This window comes from Oncorhynchus gorbuscha, linkage group LG10, assembly GCF_021184085.1.
Source record: "Oncorhynchus gorbuscha isolate QuinsamMale2020 ecotype Even-year linkage group LG10, OgorEven_v1.0, whole genome shotgun sequence".
Taxonomy (NCBI): Eukaryota; Metazoa; Chordata; class Actinopteri; order Salmoniformes; family Salmonidae; genus Oncorhynchus; species Oncorhynchus gorbuscha.
Window position 1 is genome coordinate 30,665,043 of NC_060182.1, and position 16,675 is coordinate 30,681,717.

General features: G+C 41.8%; 1 protein-coding gene across 1 annotated transcript in view; it reads left to right on the forward strand.

Moving 5' to 3' along the window:
- LOC124045858 (V-set and transmembrane domain-containing protein 2-like protein) overlaps nucleotides 1-16,675 on the forward strand; it is a 30,671-nt gene that overhangs the window by 11,407 nt on the left and 2,589 nt on the right. The window contains exons 2-3 of the mRNA XM_046365593.1: nucleotides 9,324-9,490; nucleotides 11,021-11,065. Coding sequence (XP_046221549.1) covers nucleotides 9,324-9,490; nucleotides 11,021-11,065 — 212 coding nt within the window. The remainder of the gene's footprint in view (nucleotides 1-9,323; nucleotides 9,491-11,020; nucleotides 11,066-16,675) is intronic.

A 16,675-nucleotide genomic window follows, 5' to 3' on the forward strand; every position in this document is an offset into this window, starting at 1 on the left:
GTATTGAAGTTTTGGCATCAGTATTCTTGATGCAGGAGTTGGTTATTCGAAGCCAGTGTGGCTCCATTGTGCTTAGCCCTTTGTTTCTGTAGTGATTGTACTGCGTTATTTATTTCTCTTCTCTCTCTCTCTCTCTCTCTCTCTCTCTCTCTCTCTCTCTCTCTCTCTCTCTCTCTCTCTCTCACACTCTCTCACACTCTCTGTCATGTTTGTCATTTATTATCATGTCTTGTCCCTGTGCTCCCCATGCTATTCGTTTCCCTCTGCTGGTCTTATTTGGTTCTTTCCCTCCTTCTATCCCTCTCTCTCCCCCTCCCTCTCTCACTCTCTCGCTCTCTCTTCTCTCTATCGTTCCGTTCCTGCTCCCAGCTGTTCCTATTCCCCTAATCATCATTTAGTCTTCCCACACCTGTTCCCGATCCTTTCCCCTGATTAGAGTCCCTATTTATTCCTTTGTGATCCGTTCCTGTCCCGTCGGTTCCTTGTATTGTATTCACCATGCTGTGATTGCGTTTCGCCCTGTCCTGTCGTGTTTTTGCTGTGATTGTGTATCGCCCTGTCCTGTCGTGTTTTTTGCCTTCATCAGATGCTGCGTGTGAGCAGGTGTCTCTGTCGACTACGGCCTGCGCCTACCCGAAGCGACCTGCAGTCTGTGGCCGCTTCTCCAGTTATTTCCCCTCTACAAGTCTAGAGGATTTCTGTTATTCCCTGTTTGGATTAAAATAAACTCTGTTTCTGTTAAGTCGCTTTTGGGTCCTCTTTCACCTGCATGACACTCTCTCTCTCTCACACACTCTCTCTCACACTCTCTCTCTCTCACACACTCTCTCTCTCTCTCTCTCACACGATCTCTCTTTCTAACACTCTCTCTTTCTATCTCAATCTTTTCTCTTGCTCTCTCTCTCTTTCTTGTGTTCCAGCTTTTATTCCCAGAGCTAGCTACATTGTAAGGGGGGAACTACCAACCTTTGTCTACTGTTGTCTAACCAGTGGTGTAAAGTACTTAAGTAAAAATACTTTTGGGGGGGTATTTGTACTTTACTATTTATATTTTTGACTACATTTACTTCACTATATTCCTAAAGAAAATAAATGTCCTTTTTACTTCATTCATTTTCCTTGACACCCAAAAGTACTTGTTACATTTTGAATGCTTCACAGGACAGGAAAATGGTCCAATTCACTCACTTATCAAGAGAACATCCATGGTCATCCCTACTGCTTCTGACCTGGAGGGCTCACTAAACACGAATGTTTCATTTGTAAATTATGTCTGCGTGTTATAGTGTGCCCTGTCTATTCATAAATAAACATTTTGAAAACAAATTGTGCCTTCAGATTTGCTTATTATAAGGAATGTGAAATTATTTATACTTTTACTTTTGATACTTAATTATATTTTTGCAATTACATTTACTTTCGATACTTACGTATATTTAAAGAAAAATACTTTTAGACTTTTAGAATTTTTCTGGGTGACTTTCACTTTTTCTTGAGTAATTTCCTATTAAGGTACCTTTACTCTTACTCAAGTATGACATTGGGTACCTTTCCCACCACAGTGTTTAACCACCAAAATTAGTGCAGAATGATTTCAAAACTTTCAAACTCAACATTACAGAACAGAAGCATTTATATTCAGAGTTGGACTCCTGTGGTTGCGGTGTTATGAGATATTTAAAAAGTGTGCGAAAGAGGCGAAGACTGTTGCAGTGTAATTTCATGGGGGTGAGAGTGGAACTCTAGATGAGTCACTGCGGTACAGCAACTTCAAGCCCAGAATATGGATCAGAGAAGGAGAATGCAAATGATGTTTATGTTGTGTAATGGCTTGATGTTGTCTGTGCTGTGCAGTGTGACTATCAGACTGCAACTTGGAATAAGGTTTCATTTGGAGGCTTGAGCAGAATTTCTCCTCCTGAGTATAAAGCTGCTGCTGTAGATTCCAATAAGCAAGTTACCAGACTGCTTGCCTCGCTCATATGATCTCAAGAGAATATATGATAGAAATGGTTTATTTCCCATCCCAGCCACACTCAGTCATTTTTATACTGTACAATCAAATATATCTCCATCTCTCTGTTTACAGTACAGTGTGGGCTGCAAACCTCCTTCCTTTTGGCCATTTTCTTCAAGATTCCACAAAGTAATCAATGAGACTCAAGAAAAGGTCTCATGCAGTGAGGATATGTGGTGAATCTCTATTTTTAGAGATTAGCTACAGCATATCTTACAAAATATATTTTTTTTAGGGAGTCTGGATTAAGCCAATAGCATGAAGAAGCACCTCCAGCTAGCTTTTATCAGGGTTTCATTAACTAACTCCACATTTCAAAGGAAAATGATGACAAGAGCTCTCCCAGGCTTTCCAGAGCCTCAAAGATTCCTTCTTTCATATCCATTTCTCTGCATTGTGGGTGGGCCTTTGTTCATCTGTCATGTCTGTCTTTCTGTTGCAGTTTTGTCAGCATTGATTGTAGTGATTGTCTAAGTCTATTTACACTATTGTGTTATTGTGACGATAATGATTCCTCCAAACATTTCATATCCAAAGTCCTTTGAGGGCTCTAATTAAGATGCGCAGACAGGGTGCTAGTGATTACACAGGCCATCTTTGAATTAGCATTGTTTCTAAGTCAATGGTGTCCTGTAGGCATTAATACGAGAAATATTGTCAATCATTCCCACATATTTTCCCTCTAAACCCATTTGGCATGATTCATACAGATGGAGGATCTTCATTTGATCAACCTGTTGCAGGAGAACTTTCCTGCAATGCAGGAAATGTAAAACTTGTAGTGTATTTGAGGTTTAAAAAGGTTCTGGTAGTTTCCCTTACGGAAAATGTATGGGAAACAAAAACGGGCATTCATTATAATTCACATAATAATTCACATTTCCTGTTGCTGCAGGGTTATTTTAAGATCCTATGTCTGTACTAAATAACAAATAAACATGATCAACGTCAAAAAAAACAATACAGAGAGCCTGTCCATTTAATGACAGTTTACATCACTGCTTTGAATACAAGAAAGCTGTAGGCTCCACTTCCTAGCATAAAGGTGAATCAATACAAAATGTGTCTTGTGTCTGGCAAATGAAATTCAAAAGGGATTTGATCGATTTACAAGGAGATATGACTTGGGGCTTGCAGCTCTCTGGAGCGGGAGACATTGCTTTCTCAGTATGCACAGTTGGCCCAGAGATTTACAGAGGCTATTAAACTCAGGCCTGAGAGCGGTGGAATAAAAACAAAGATAGATCGAAATTTTAGGGAGAAATGGAATTAGTTTATTGTCTCTATGTCCTCTGGTATTCTAGTGGAGATTGAATAAGCCTACCACCTGGGAGCTAGTAATAAGCTGGCAGCAGCACTAGACTTTCAGCACCATGGCCACCGCTCTCTCTATAGCTCAGACAGTGCTATTCACTCGCTCTCTCTCATTCTCCAGCCAGTTGATTTTCTCAAGGTTGATGTCGTTTTTATGGGTAGTGTTTTCTCGTATGCACCAATTCTGATCCGACAATTCCCAGTGGTTGTCTAATGTATATAAATGACATTTGCTTTAAGAATAAGTAGTCAGGAATTGCAGGAAAGATCAACTTTTTTTATGATCTAAAACACGTGTCAAACTCATTCCACGGAAGGCCGAGTGACTGCCGGTTTTCGCTCCTCCCTTGTTCTTGATTGATTTATTCAAGCCACTAATTAGTAAAGAACTCCCCTCACCTGGTTGTCTAGGTCTTAATTGAAAGGAAACCCAAAAACCAGCAGACACTAGGCGCTCCATGGAAAGAGTTTGACACCCCTGATCTAAAATGTTTGGTTTTGGTACAATGGTTTGCCATGCTGACTTCATTGTGAATCTTCATTGTGAAGACTTCATCGGTGTGAGCACCACCAATACACCCGTGGGTACGTGAACCTCCGTCGCCATGAACGGGATTTGAAGCAAATTAAAAATGTGTTTAAGGGAGCGTTTAAGAGGATTTGGGCCCAGTTAATAAACGGATGTGCTGGGATCAGAAGAGCTGATGTCTTCATTCTACTGAGGCTAGTTTACCCATGTGAGGGATTTCAGCCTGTGTTATACATGGAGAGGATCCAGCTCAGCCCAGGCAGCTTCCTTGCTCTCCTCCCACCCAGGCAGGTGTCTGGGATGAAGCCCAACTCTAGCTCCGCTTCCATGTGAAATATAGTGGGTAAAATTAAGATATTCTAACCTCAGAATGTGCTAAGCTCTTTTGACGTAGGTTACTGATATCCACGTTTGGACAAGAGTAAACATTCAATGCCAGTTTACATTATGACAGGCTAAACTTTATACATTTGTATTAAACTGCATATTCACACTATGTGTTTGTGAACACATGCACATCTTGGTTTCGTAAACACTCGTTTTGCATAACCTACTGAGTGTGGTGTTATGCTGGAGAGAGATACACCCAATCCTCTTTAGTTTGCCAGCTCTTCAGCAAGGCGTCACTCTCCAGTTGTGACATTGCTCATCAGAACTACTTTAGAAAATCTGTCAAAGCTGTCTGTTGTATCTCAAACCTTCAGTACATATTTGAACTGAAAAACAAAAACAGGGGAGCTGTTTTAGCAGTAATGCCTTCTTTAGTAAACAAACAGAGTGGTACATTAATAAAACAAAATATTACAAACTTTGTATACGTAGGCTAACTAAAGAGCAAGCCAGGTGAGCACAATGATTTATATTTTTGGTATTTTCTTAGGATCCCCATTAGCTACTGCTAAAGCAGAAACTACTCTTCCTGGGGTCCACACATAACATGAAACATGACATTAATAGACAAGAACAGCTCAAGGACAGAACTGCATACATTTAATAACGGCACACGTAGCCTACATATCAATACATACACACAAAATATCTAGGTTAAATAGGGGAGAAGCATTGTATTGTGAGTTGTTGCTTTATCTGATTTTGAAACCAGGTTTGCTGTTCATTTGAGTAAAATGAAATGGAAGTGAGTTCCATGCAATAATGGCTCTATTATAATACTGTACGCTTTCTTGAATTTGTTCTGGATTTGGGGACTGTGAAAAGAACCCTGGTGGCTTGTCTGGTGGGGTAAGTGTGTGTGTCAGAGCTGTGTGTAAGTTCACTATGCAAACTATTTTGAAATTTCAACACATTGTTTCTTAGAAAAAGAAGAAGTGATCCAGTAAGTCTCTCCTCAACTCTTAGCCAAGAGAGACTGGCATGCATTGTATTTATATCAGTCCTCTGATTACAATGAAGAACAAGGCGTGCCGCTCTGTTCTGGGCCAGCTGCAGCTTAACAAGATCTTTCTTTGCAGCACTTGACCACATAACGGGACAATAATCAGGATAAGAGAGAACTAGAGTCTGCAGGACTGGACCACATAACGGGACAATAATCAGGATAAGAGAGAACTAGAGTCTGCAGGACTTGACCACATAACGGGACAATAATCAGGATAAGAGAGAACTAGAGTCTGCAGGACTGGACCACATAACGGGACAATAATCAGGATAAGAGAGAACTAGAGTCTGCAGGACTGGACCACATAACGGGACAATAATCAGGATAAGAGAGAACTAGAGTCTGCAGCACTTGACCACATAACGGGACAATAATCAGGATAAGAGAGAACTAGAGTCTGCAGGACTGGACCACATAACGGGACAATAATCAGGATAAGAGAGAACTAGAGTCTGCAGGACTTGACCACATAACGGGACAATAATCAGGATAAGAGAGAACTAGAGTCTGCAGGACTGGACCACATAACGGGACAATAATCAGGATAAGAGAGAACTAGAGTCTGCAGGACTGGACCACATAACGGGACAATAATCAGGATAAGAGAGAACTAGAGTCTGCAGGACTGGACCACATAACGGGACAATAATCAGGATAAGAGAGAACTAGAGTCTGCAGGACTGGACCACATAACGGGACAATAATCAGGATAAGAGAGAACTAGAGTCTGCAGGACTGGACCACATAACGGGACAATAATCAGGATAAGAGAGAACTAGAGTCTGCAGGACTGGACCACATAACGGGACAATAATCAGGATAAGAGAGAACTAGAGTCTGCAGGACTGGACCACATAACGGGACAATAATCAGGATAAGAGAGAACTAGAGTCTGCAGCACTTGACCACATAACGGGACAATAATCAGGATAAGAGAGAACTAGAGTCTGCAGGACTGGACCACATAACGGGACAATAATCAGGATAAGAGAGAACTAGAGTCTGCAGGACTTGACCACATAACGGGACAATAATCAGGATAAGAGAGAACTAGAGTCTGCAGGACTTGACCACATAACGGGACAATAATCAGGATAAGAGAGAACTAGAGTCTGCAGGACTGGACCACATAACGGGACAATAATCAGGATAAGAGAGAACTAGAGTCTGCAGGACTGGACCACATAACGGGACAATAATCAGGATAAGAGAGAACTAGAGTCTGCAGGACTGGACCACATAACGGGACAATAATCAGGATAAGAGAGAACTAGAGTCTGCAGGACTTGACCACATAACGGGACAATAATCAGGATAAGAGAGAACTAGAGTCTGCAGGACTGGACCACATAACGGGACAATAATCAGGATAAGAGAGAACTAGAGTCTGCAGGACTGGACCACATAACGGGACAATAATCAGGATAAGAGAGAACTAGAGTCTGCAGGACTGGACCACATAACGGGACAATAATCAGGATAAGAGAGAACTAGAGTCTGCAGGACTTGACCACATAACGGGACAATAATCAGGATAAGAGAGAACTAGAGTCTGCAGGACTGGACCACATAACGGGACAATAATCAGGATAAGAGAGAACTAGAGTCTGCAGGACTGGACCACATAACGGGACAATAATCAGGATAAGAGAGAACTAGAGTCTGCAGGACTGGACCACATAACGGGACAATAATCAGGATAAGAGAGAACTAGAGTCTGCAGGACTGGACCACATAACGGGACAATAATCAGGATAAGAGAGAACTAGAGTCTGCAGGACTGGACCACATAACGGGACAATAATCAGGATAAGAGAGAACTAGAGTCTGCAGGACTTGACCACATAACGGGACAATAATCAGGATAAGAGAGAACTAGAGTCTGCAGGACTTGACCACATAACGGGACAATAATCAGGATAAGAGAGAACTAGAGTCTGCAGGACTTGACCACATAACGGGACAATAATCAGGATAAGAGAGAACTAGAGTCTGCAGGACTGGACCACATAACGGGACAATAATCAGGATAAGAGAGAACTAGAGTCTGCAGGACTTGACCACATAACGGGACAATAATCAGGATAAGAGAGAACTAGAGTCTGCAGGACTTGACCACATAACGGGACAATAATCAGGATAAGAGAGAACTAGAGTCTGCAGGACTTGACCACATAACGGGACAATAATCAGGATAAGAGAGAACTAGAGTCTGCAGGACTGGACCACATAACGGGACAATAATCAGGATAAGAGAGAACTAGAGTCTGCAGGACTTGACCACATAACGGGACAATAATCAGGATAAGAGAGAACTAGAGTCTGCAGGACTTGACCACATAACGGGACAATAATCAGGATAAGAGAGAACTAGAGTCTGCAGGACTGGACCACATAACGGGACAATAATCAGGATAAGAGAGAACTAGAGTCTGCAGGACTTGACCACATAACGGGACAATAATCAGGATAAGAGAGAACTAGAGTCTGCAGGACTGGACCACATAACGGGACAATAATCAGGATAAGAGAGAACTAGAGTCTGCAGGACTGGACCACATAACGGGACAATAATCAGGATAAGAGAGAACTAGAGTCTGCAGGACTTGACCACATAACGGGACAATAATCAGGATAAGAGAGAACTAGAGTCTGCAGGACTTGACCACATAACGGGACAATAATCAGGATAAGAGAGAACTAGAGTCTGCAGGACTTGACCACATAACGGGACAATAATCAGGATAAGAGAGAACTAGAGTCTGCAGGACTTGACCACATAACGGGACAATAATCAGGATAAGAGAGAACTAGAGTCTGCAGGACTTGACCACATAACGGGACAATAATCAGGATAAGAGAGAACTAGAGTCTGCAGGACTTGACCACATAACGGGACAATAATCAGGATAAGAGAGAACTAGAGTCTGCAGGACTTGACCACATAACGGGACAATAATCAGGATAAGAGAGAACTAGAGTCTGCAGGACTGGACCACATAACGGGACAATAATCAGGATAAGAGAGAACTAGAGTCTGCAGGACTGGACCACATAACGGGACAATAATCAGGATAAGAGAGAACTAGAGTCTGCAGGACTTGACCACATAACGGGACAATAATCAGGATAAGAGAGTACTAGAGTCTGCAGGACTTGCTGTTTAGAGTGTGGACAGACCTCTCCTCATCTTTACAACCATTGAATCTAAATGTTTTGACCTTGACAGTTTACACTCTCTAAGGTAACACCAAATCATTTAGTCTCCTTAACCGGTTTAACAGCCACATCATTTATTACCAGATTCAGCTGAGGTTTGTTGTTTGCCCACTTTGCCAATGATGTAATCATTAAAATAATTGGCAACATCACATGGTTTTATGATGAATAAGCCAGCTAATTCGATTAAATCATTTGTCTTTCTGCCCATAATCTCATTTAAAGTACTCAAAAGTTTTTTTCCATCATTCTTTATCTAATTGATATTGGCTTCATAATACAGATTCTTTTTTTATTTTTGTTGAGTTTAGTCACATCATTTCTTAATTTGCAGAAACTCAGCCATTTAGATGTGCAGCCAGACTTATTAGCCACTCCTTTTGCCCCATCTCTTTCAACCATACAGTTTTTCTATGCCTCATCAATCCATGGAGCCTTAAGAGTTCCAACAGTCAGTTTCTTAACAGGTGCATGTTTATCACTAATTGGAAAAAGCAAATTCATAAAGCAATCAAGTGCAGTGTCTGGATGCTCATTATTACATCAGACCAACAAATGATACTCATCAAAATGGAAATGTTTCAACTGGTAAATGAGGATTTATGATTGTATTCCTTAAAAAAACAAGTATTTCTAGATTGTGTTGTGTTATGTTAAAAAATGACGATGTATGCACACTATTATTAGGGTTAACTCAATATTCTATTCGAGACCATTTACAATCACAGTGTATTATCATCACTGTAAATCAACTGCAGTAAGAGCAAACACCACCCATATTTTCTTCATAGTGGACTGAGTCATCGTTTTTAAAGCCAACTGTTAACTTTGCTTTTTTCTCCATACAGCTGTGTTCACAGAGGTCCCCCATGACATCACAGCACAGAGTGGCCAGGACGTGGAGATGGCGTGCTCCTTCCGGGGGGCAGGACCCTCCTACTCCCTGGAGATCCAGTGGTGGTACATCAGGAACCACAGAGACTGGACAGAGAAACAGCCCTGGACCTCCAATCAGGTAGCTAGACTGCTCACTCTGTCACTGCTGAGAGAATGTTGTTGGTGAGGGGTTCTGTGATCAGTGATCAAAGGTTTGAGGCAGAAGATGGAACAAAGTCTTCTTATTCTCCCACATTGCAAACAGAAATGCAACTAGCAAGCATAGCATTAGAATACAGTGCACAAACTCCTGACTAAATCCCAATCCTTAGAGTTTGCCATCGAGGCACAGCTATACAAGTCAGAATCAGTACCAACTAATAAAGTACATAGGAATAAACTGAGTGAGGTGAGCAGCAAGGTAATAAGCCACACATTAATCACTGCTGTAGGCAGAAATAGCAGCAGGTTCCCAGGTGCCCCGGAGGCACAGGAACAGAAGAGGAGGCTGAGGAACCATCTCATGGGAAAATGCACCTGAGCTGGGTAAAGCAGAGCAGGTTTTCCATGAGGACACACGGAATGTTTTCCAGTCCTCCTGCTGTGTTTTCCAACACTTTTTAATTGGAAAAGGGAGAAATGTAAAGAAACTTCCTCTCACCTCACTCTGATTCATTATTCATGAAGTGTCTCTGAGGACTAGCTGTGTTACACCTTGCTTCCTTCCCTTGCTGGAGCGTAGGGCAGGTGGTGCTACTGACCTAGAATACTGTACAGGCTGTGCTGTAGTGAACCCTCATTTTCTTGATGAATCATGCCTACATGATAATATAGACACAGGTTGAAATGTATAGTATAATTGTTTTGTTTTTTCGAATTCATATTACAATTTTGGGGAATACTAAGATTGTGGAGATTGGTGCCTTGGGGGAAACAGAGGTGGGTGGTTCCATGAAAAGAGTGCCTTTTGCATCCCTTTGATATTTTAAGTAGAAATTGTGCACCAATATGGAATTTCAAAAGACTGTTATATTTAATATGTTGCCGTTTTAATATAGATTACATGGAGAATTCAATAAATCAAATGTTTTTATATGAATAAAATCTTACTGAAGTGCTAAATTCAGCATTTTGACATGTCCCTCCGTGACTTTTAGGTAGATTTTACCCCACTAAACCCCAACATAAAAAAAAAAATGTCATCCCCATTGTAAAGCCATAGTTCTTTTGTTGCTTTAACAAAGTCATTTCTGGAGATGATTATGTATTGTTTAGTGATTGATTTATGTCTGTCCCTCATTTTAAGTTCAACCCTGTTACATGAACTGAACTCTCGTCTTAATATGGTGAAACTATTCCTTTTGAAATGGTATTTTTTTGACCAAGTTACACTTCTCAAAATGCCCCGACCCAGGTTTCACCTCTCAAATCTATTCCTCTGAATAGAGTGGTGAATCTCCACATCCCGTACGGAATTTTGAGTACAGCTGTACGTTTTGGATGCAATTACCTGTAAAGTAGGCATTATTAGGCCCATTATCTATGTTCTGCTCTTTGGTAAAAATTACCTGTAAGTGGACTCATCATCAATATGAGGGAGTGGGGAATTGAAAAAAAATAATACAAGTATTTCTAAAGTTTCTTATTCTTTGAAATCTCTTTCCTACAGGTTGTACCCCAGGACGAGATGTCAAAGGATGCTACCAAAATAAGTGTGAGTCTTTACTTGCTGCAGTATATGTTATATTTCCTACCTGTGTGGCTTCTCTTTTGCACTTTTGTATTTGTCTTGTTGGCAATCTAGTGTCCAATAGAGGCCTCATTACCAAAGAAACAATGCAATAATTAATGACATTTATTGGGGGCTGTGGAAGCTGAATGCCAGCTTTTCTTCTGACAACAGTCTTCAGTATCAACATTTCCAAGCAAACAAAAACGGAGAGAATCTGTTGACATGCTGAGATAAAATAACATACTCTTTGACAGAATTCAGCCACCCTTCACAAGACCACAACATATGCAAATATGTCCCCTTTTGTGTTTTACACCTCCAGCAGACTAATTAAATTTCTGAGTGCATGATATTCAGTTTCACTGGCATATATAGTATGTTCTATGTATGGTCTTAAACTGCAGTAATGCAGGGTGCCTGGCTGCCTGACCCTGCTGAGACCCCTGTCACCATCTGACCCTGCTGAGACCCCTGTCATCATCTGATCCTGCTCAGATGAGGCATGACAAAGAATTACCTTGGTGTACATTTCTACATTAGTATTATCCAAGAATAGAATCAATGGTTCAATAATTGAAATGACCATCACTCCCAGATCCCAGACTGCAGCCTATCCATCAACTCAAGATTTCACTGGTTGTTATAATATACTGCAAAATTCTGTAGACTGGTCTTCCCTGGCTGTCTGACCCTGCTGGGACACCTGTCACCATCTGATCCTTCAATTCCAAGATGGCGTAGCAGTGCGGACGTGTTTGTTGTTATCCCGTGTAAATTGTATGTTTTTTTGTGTCTTCTTTTGTATATATCTCTTTTTACATTTTTTATTTAAATATACCTTCCGGCAACCCGCCTCGCCCAATGTGATACGGATCTGCTATTTTTAGACCTTATAGCTAGAACCTCCATCAGCAGCTAGACATCAGAAGCTAACCAATTAATTAGCTACTAGCTCTTTAGTCATTGTTAGCCACTGCTAGCAGCCTTTACCTTTAGCTCAGATACCAGCAGCTTTTAGCCTGGAGCATACCTGCCAGTCTACACAGCACGATATCAACCCTGAGCAAATTGGACTCTTTTTCTCCACTACATTGCCGGATTCCTGCTGTAAGCTCTGGACCATTACTCCGGATCATCGCAGCTAGCTCGCTGCTACCAAGTGGCCCAGCCTCAAAGCTAGCCATGAGCCAAGTCCATCTCCCAGCCTGCTCAGTGGACCCTATGATCACTCGGCTACACAGCTGATGTCTCCCGGACTTTTCACTAACACGACTAGAAGCCACTACATCACCGAATTCCTGCCGTAAACTCTGGACCTTTGCACAGGGTGCACCGGAGTGGCTATGGTGACTAAAGCCCTTGTCCCAAAGCTAGCACCAGTTAGCCTCGAGCCAGGCGCATCTCCCGGCTAGCAAACAAAATTACTCCAGCTATAATACCTCTTTTGCCAATTTGGCCTGGACCCTTAGTCGACACGGAGCCCCACCGATCCATCACGACTGGTCTGCCAACTTAATTATTTCCGATGTGCCCTCAACCGGCCTTTGCCAGATGTCGTGATGCCCTTGTCCCGAAGCTAGCACCAGTTAGCCTCGAGCCAGGTGCACCCCCTGGCTAGCGTAGTAACGACTACCTAACGGCTTCCCTGTTTCATCTATTGCTGTTCACTGGACCCTATGATCACTTGGCTACATAGCTGATGCCTGCTGGACTGTTCATTAATCACGGTGTGTAGTTAACTGACCCTCTCTGCCAATTCATCGTGATTGCTTTATGCCTTGCTTTATGTCTCTCTCTAATGTCAATATGCCTTGTATACTGCTGTTTAGGGTAGTAATCATATCATTTTATTTTACTGCGGAGCCCCTAGTCCCACTCAACATGCCTCAGACAGCTCTTTTGTCCTACCTCCCACAAATGCGGCAGCCTCACCTAGCATAACTAGTGCCTCCAGAGATGAAACCTCTCTTATCATCACTCAATGCCTAGGTTTACATCCACTGTGCCGCACCCTACCATACCCATGTCTGTACATTATGCCCTGAATCTATCCTACCACGCCCAGAAATCTACTCCTTTTAATCTCTGTTCCCAACGCACTAGACGACCAGATCTGACAGCCTTTAGCCGTACCCTCATCCTACTCCTCCTCTGTTCCTCGGGTGATGTAGAGGTTAACACAGGCCCTGTGTGTCCCCGGGCACTCATTTGTTGACTTCTGTAACCGTAAAAGCCTTGGTTTCATGCATGTTAACATCAGAAGCCTCCTCCCTAAGTTTGTTTTACTCACTGCTTTAGCACACTCCGCCAACCGTTTTGTCTTTGCTGTGTCTGAATCCTGGCTTAGGAAGGCCACCAAAAATTCAGAAATTTACATCCCCAACTACAACATTTTCTGTCAAGATAGAACTGCCAAAGGGGGAGGAGTTGCAATCTACTGCAGAGATAGCCTGCAAAGTTCTGTCTTACTTTCCAGGTCTATTCCCAAACAGTTCAAGCTTCAATTTTTTTATTAATCTCTCCATTAATAAGTCTCTCAATGTTAACGCCTGTTATAGCCCCCAGCTGTGCCCTGGACACCATATGTGAATTGATTGCCCCCCATCTATCTTCAGATTTCGATCTGATAGGTGACCTAAACGATATGAAATTCTTCAGCTAAGTCAGGAACCAATACACACAGTCAGTTAGGAAAGCAAAGGCTAGCTTTTTCAAACAGAAATTTGCATCCTGTAGCTCTAACTCCAAAAGGTTTTGGGACACTGTAAAGTCCATGGCGAATAAGAGCACCTCCTCCCAGCTGCCCACTGCACTGAGGCTAGGAAACACTGTCACTACTAATAAATCCACGATAATCGAGAATTTCAACATGCATTTCTCTATGGCTGGCCATGCTTTCCTCCTGGCTACCCCAACCCCGACCAACAGCTCTGCACCCCCCGCAGCTACTTGCCCAAGCCTCCCCAGCTTCTCCTTCGCCCAAATCCAGATAGCTGATGTTCTGAAAGAGCTGCAAAACCTGGAACCGTACAAATCAGCTGGGCTAGACAATCTGGACCTTCTCTTTCTAAAGTCTTCGGCCGCCATTGTTGCAACCCCTATTACGAGTCTGTTCAACCTCTCTTTAGTATCGTCTGAGATTCTTAAAGATTGGAAAGCTGCTGCGGTCATCCCCCTCTTCAAAAGGGATGACACTCTAGACCCAAACTGTTACAGACCTATATCCATCCTGCCCTGCATTTTCTAAAGTCTTCAAAAGCCAAGTTAACAAACAAATCATTGTCCATTTCGAATCCCACCGTACCTTCTCCGCTTTGCAATCCGGTTTCCGAGCTGGTCACAAATGCACCTCAGCCACGCTCAAGGTACTAAATTATATCATAACCTGCATCGATAAAAGACAGTACTGTGCAGCCGTCTTCATCAACCTGGCCAAGGCTTTCGACTCTGTCAATCACACTATTCTTATCGGAAGACTCAACAGCCTTGATTTCTCAAATGATTGCCTCGCCTGGTTCACAACAACTTCTCTGATAGAGTTCAGTGTTTTAACCACAGGGTTCAATTCTCGGGCCTACTCTTTTCTCTGTATATATCAACGATATCGCTCTTGCTGCGGGTGATTCCTTGATCCACCTCTACACAGACAATGTGGTACCTTCAGGTGTTTGGAAATTGCTCCCAAAAATGAACCAGACTTCTGTAGGTCTACAATTTTCTTTCTGAGTTCTTGGCTGATTTCTTTTTATTTTCCCATGATGTCAATCAAAGAGGCACTGCGTTTGAAGGTAGGCCTTGAAATACATCCACAGGTACACCTCCAATTGATTCAAATTATGTCATTTAGCCTATCAGAAGCTTCTAAAGCCATGACATCCTTTTCTGTAATTTTCCAAGCTGTTTAAAGGCACAGTCAACTTAGTATATGTAAACTTCTGACCCACTGGAATTGTGATACAGTGAATTCTAAGTGAAATGACTTGTGTCATGCACAAAGTAGATGTCGTAACCGACTTGCCAAAGCTAATTTGTGGAGTGGTTGAAAAACGAGTTTTAATGACTCCAACCTATGTGTATGTAAACTTCCGACTTCAGCTGTATGAGTACCAAGTATGTCTACTTCACCATCAGACTGTTTTGTTGGTAAAGGTACTGTAGTGTAAACATTGTATCTTTTGAAATTCCAATATGTAATATGGTACACTCATCGTGATTGGGTTTTAGTCCAGAGAGGCTAGAAAGCGATCTGGATCTCAACGTGACCATGCAGGGATGGAGATTGCAGATTTAAGAAACCTTCTGATGCTCAGTACTTTCTTAGAAGTAAACCATTATTTACTATTTTACATCTGGGGTTGCTGTACATAACTTTAACCCATTGTATAAGAGATTCACCAAAATTAAAATAGTCCAGGCATTTCTATATCATTTCTAGTCATACTTTATCATCAGAATTTTCAAAATCTGCTATGAAGACCAGGCCTGGTATCTATGATATTGTTTCAAGTAATTTTCGTATATTTATCTCCAATATATCGTCCATGTAGGAAATATCTGGTAAAATCTTTTTAATTCTATGTGCTATGCATTTCGCTGGGATTTTGGCATCACAACATTGAAGTGTAAGAGGCCTCCAGTTTTTTAAATGGACTTGATCTTTATACTTATCACCTGGGTCCTGTTTCAGTAGTATTGAAATCAGACCTTCTTGCCTGATAAAATGGTAGACCTGATAGTCTCCCATTTTTCTAGAAGTTAGTTAAAACATGCTAATAATGGATCTTTGAGTACATCAAAAAAGGTCTGATATACCTCTACTGGTATACCATCAAGCCCTGGTGTTTTTCCAGACTGAAAATGTAATTTAATTGCCTCAAGAAGTTCCTCCTATGTAAATTTGCCTTCGCAACAGGACTTTCTGTATATTTCTTAATTTTAGATGATTATTATTCCGAAAGAAATCCTTACAGTTAACATCATTCAGTGGAGATGGAAGAGACTGAAAAGAAAACATGTGCTTAAAAAATGTTGCTTCCTCTTTCAAAATGTAATTTGGTAAATCATGGATGATTATATAGTGAGCAAACCCAATGCCATGATTAGATTGTGAAAAAACACACCAATCTCTTGCGTAAGTTCTTTAAACAATTAAAGCTAATTGACCAAGATTTCTGAAAATGTATTTATAGCGTTTTGGAAATAAACTCTTCACTTACAGTACTTCTGCTACAATTATGTGTTTCAGTTCTGTAGAAAGACTGAGGCTGCAGTAAGAGGGTGTGATGTCTTGTCTTCTGCGCCCAACCTCACGACTGCAGTGCGCTCTGATGTCTTCATTTAAAAAAGGAGAGACTGTGTGCTCCTTGCTGGAGAATGATCGGGGAGTCAGTAGAACTTTTGATAGCTCATCTGCCCAGGTAGTGCCTTGTTACCGCCAGCCTGGCTGAGGGTAATGATTTGTTAACGGCTAGTTCTGTGCTCGCACAGCGGCTCTTCAGCTTGCTGCGCGTGTCCCTCTGCTCTCTCGTCTTCAGGCGAAGATGAAGCCTATCTCTGATCTGAGGTTTCCTCCCTGGTTAATGTCCCTGTTGG